The sequence below is a fragment of the Rhagoletis zephyria genome, unplaced genomic scaffold (genome assembly GCF_001687245.7).
Source record: "Rhagoletis zephyria isolate East Lansing unplaced genomic scaffold, Rhagoletis_zephyria_1.1 Rzeph_scaffold_50274, whole genome shotgun sequence".
NCBI classification, from domain to species: Eukaryota; Metazoa; Arthropoda; class Insecta; order Diptera; family Tephritidae; genus Rhagoletis; species Rhagoletis zephyria.
The window spans coordinates 1-2,068 of NW_016207328.1; the positions used below are offsets into that span (position 1 = coordinate 1).

Below are 2,068 nucleotides of genomic sequence, written 5' to 3' on the forward strand. Positions count from 1 at the left end.
ATGATGGATTTTGCCGGGAACGGTGCAAAACCAGATTCTCGGCGAGTAGAAAATATACGGCAGCAGGCAAAGTCATTATTACCGCAATTGAATCTGACTCAATATGAAAACGGTGTGGGATATCGCCCAACGCTGCCTGATAGCAAACCGGTAATTGACCGCAGCCGCCGATTTGCCAACGTTTACATGGCATTTGGACATGGTTCATTAGGACTTACTCTTGGAGCAACGACCGGCAGAATCATCGCTCAAATGGTTGCCGGAAAAGAACCACATGTAGATATTGCCTGCTTTAGAGCTGAAAGATTTTCATTCTGGTGATTATAAAATCCGCTTTATTACAAAAATTATAATTTCATAAATCCTCTGCTACGTTTTCAATTATACGATGGAGTATGCATGTTTAATTAGATTATTTACGATGTTTGAATAGGGTTTAAAAGGGCATCGGATGCGTCTTGTAGACGTCAGCAATCCGCCTGGCGAGAGAGTCGGTGATGACAAAGGAAGCGGCATCCAGTGAAGGATAAAGTTGCTCAACGGCGGAAGCGCCAACAATCGGCACCGCAGTGAAATAACGCGACATCACAAACGCGATGGCCAGCGTGACCGGATGCACTTCAGCCTCACGTGCTATTTGCAGATAAGCGTCAATCGCTGGCCAGACATTGGGTGTGCATCTGCCACCTAAACCGATATTAACATTCCGACGAGAATGTTCTGGAATAATCCCGGCCGTATGTTTTCCGCTCAATAAACCTTGAGCGGAAGGGGAGTAAGCCAGCAGTGAAATGCCTTCGTTCACTGCCAGCTCGGCTAAATCTGCATCGAAATAGCGGCAAAGTAATGAATATTCATTTTGAATGGTGACTGGGCGCGGACCTAAACCTTGATCGGCCAACCGTAGCCACTGCGACATGCCCCAACAGGATTCATTGGATAAGCCAAAATGACGGATTTTCCCCGCCTGTTGTAAATCCGCCAGCGCCTGCAGGCAATCCGCCATATTCTCCAAAATCGCTTCCCGATTATTCTGCGGTTGGAAATTCCAGATACCGCGAAAATGATAACCAGGTCGATTAGGCACGTGCAGTTGGTAAATATCGATATAGTCGGTTTGCAATCTTTTCAGTGAGGCTTCCACCGTGCTGCGCAGTATTTTACCAGTGAGTGGCGCGCCGTTTCGGAGTCCAATCTGTCCGAATCCGGTGGCTTTCGTAGCAATCACTTTCTTATCGCGGCCGCCCTGACGATATAACCAGTTGCCGATAATGGTTTCGGTCACACCGGCCGTTTCCGGTTTAACCAGATTAACCGGGTAGAGCTCAGCAGTATCGATAAAATTAACGCCGCGCTCGCTGGCGTAATCCAGTTGCTGGTGAGCTTGTTGCTCGCTATTTTGTCGGCCCCACGTCATCGAACCGAGACAAATAGCGGACACCACAGGGCCGCGCGTACCGAGCTGGAGAGTTTTCATCTTATATTCCTGGTTGGCGTAAAGGTTTCAAGCTTCGCTACGAAGATCGGCTGAGATCTTTTGTCGCAGCGTCTGAGCATCTTCTTTGCGGCTGTTGTCATAGATATTGATCACTTTGCCGGGACGGCCCAATACAATCATTTTGTCACTCAGACTCAGCGCTTCATCGATGGAATGCGTAACGTGCAGTACCGTTTTATTTCCGGCTTTAGCGATGATTTTAAAATCATGCCGCAGGGTTTCGGCGGTGGCTTCATCCAGATGACCAAAGGCTTCATCCGCCAGTAAAATATCGGGATCGCTGATTAAGGCGCGGGTGATTGCCACACGTTGCCGCATGCCGCCGGATAATTCAGAAGGGCGGGCATGTTCAAACCCCTGCAGGCCAAACTGCTGTAACAGCTCCAGCGCTTGCTGGCGATGACGGCTGGATTTCATGCCCAATATTTCACCCGGCAACATCACGTTATCCAGCGCTGAGCGCCAGGGTAATAAGCGATCGCCCTGGAAAACGCAGCCGATGCGACCTTTCATATGCTGGAATTGTTGATGCGGATCGTGGCCCAGAATAGTAATGGTGCCGCGATCGGG

General features: G+C 49.3%; 2 protein-coding genes across 2 annotated transcripts; both read right to left on the minus strand.

Moving 5' to 3' along the window:
• Positions 1-436: 436 nt before the first annotated feature.
• On the minus strand, positions 437-1,477 carry LOC108355801 (protein tas-like). The gene has a single exon (XM_017606934.1). The coding sequence runs from the start codon at positions 1,475-1,477 to the stop codon at positions 437-439; it is 1,041 nt and encodes a 346-aa protein (XP_017462423.1).
• A 27-nt stretch (positions 1,478-1,504) lies between these two features.
• LOC108355802 (taurine import ATP-binding protein TauB-like) lies at positions 1,505-2,011 on the minus strand. The gene has a single exon (XM_017606935.1). It carries the CDS (start codon positions 2,009-2,011, stop codon positions 1,505-1,507), a length of 507 nt encoding a protein of 168 aa, XP_017462424.1.
• Between the last annotated feature and the right edge of the window lie 57 nt (positions 2,012-2,068).

Bases quoted from the DNA above. Each gene is read 5' to 3' on its own strand.
- LOC108355802 (XM_017606935.1), bottom strand. From the start codon at position 2,011: ATGAAAGGTCGCATCGGCTGCGTTTTCCAGGGCGATCGCTTATTACCC.
- LOC108355801 (XM_017606934.1), bottom strand. From the start codon at position 1,477: ATGAAAACTCTCCAGCTCGGTACGCGCGGCCCTGTGGTGTCCGCTATT.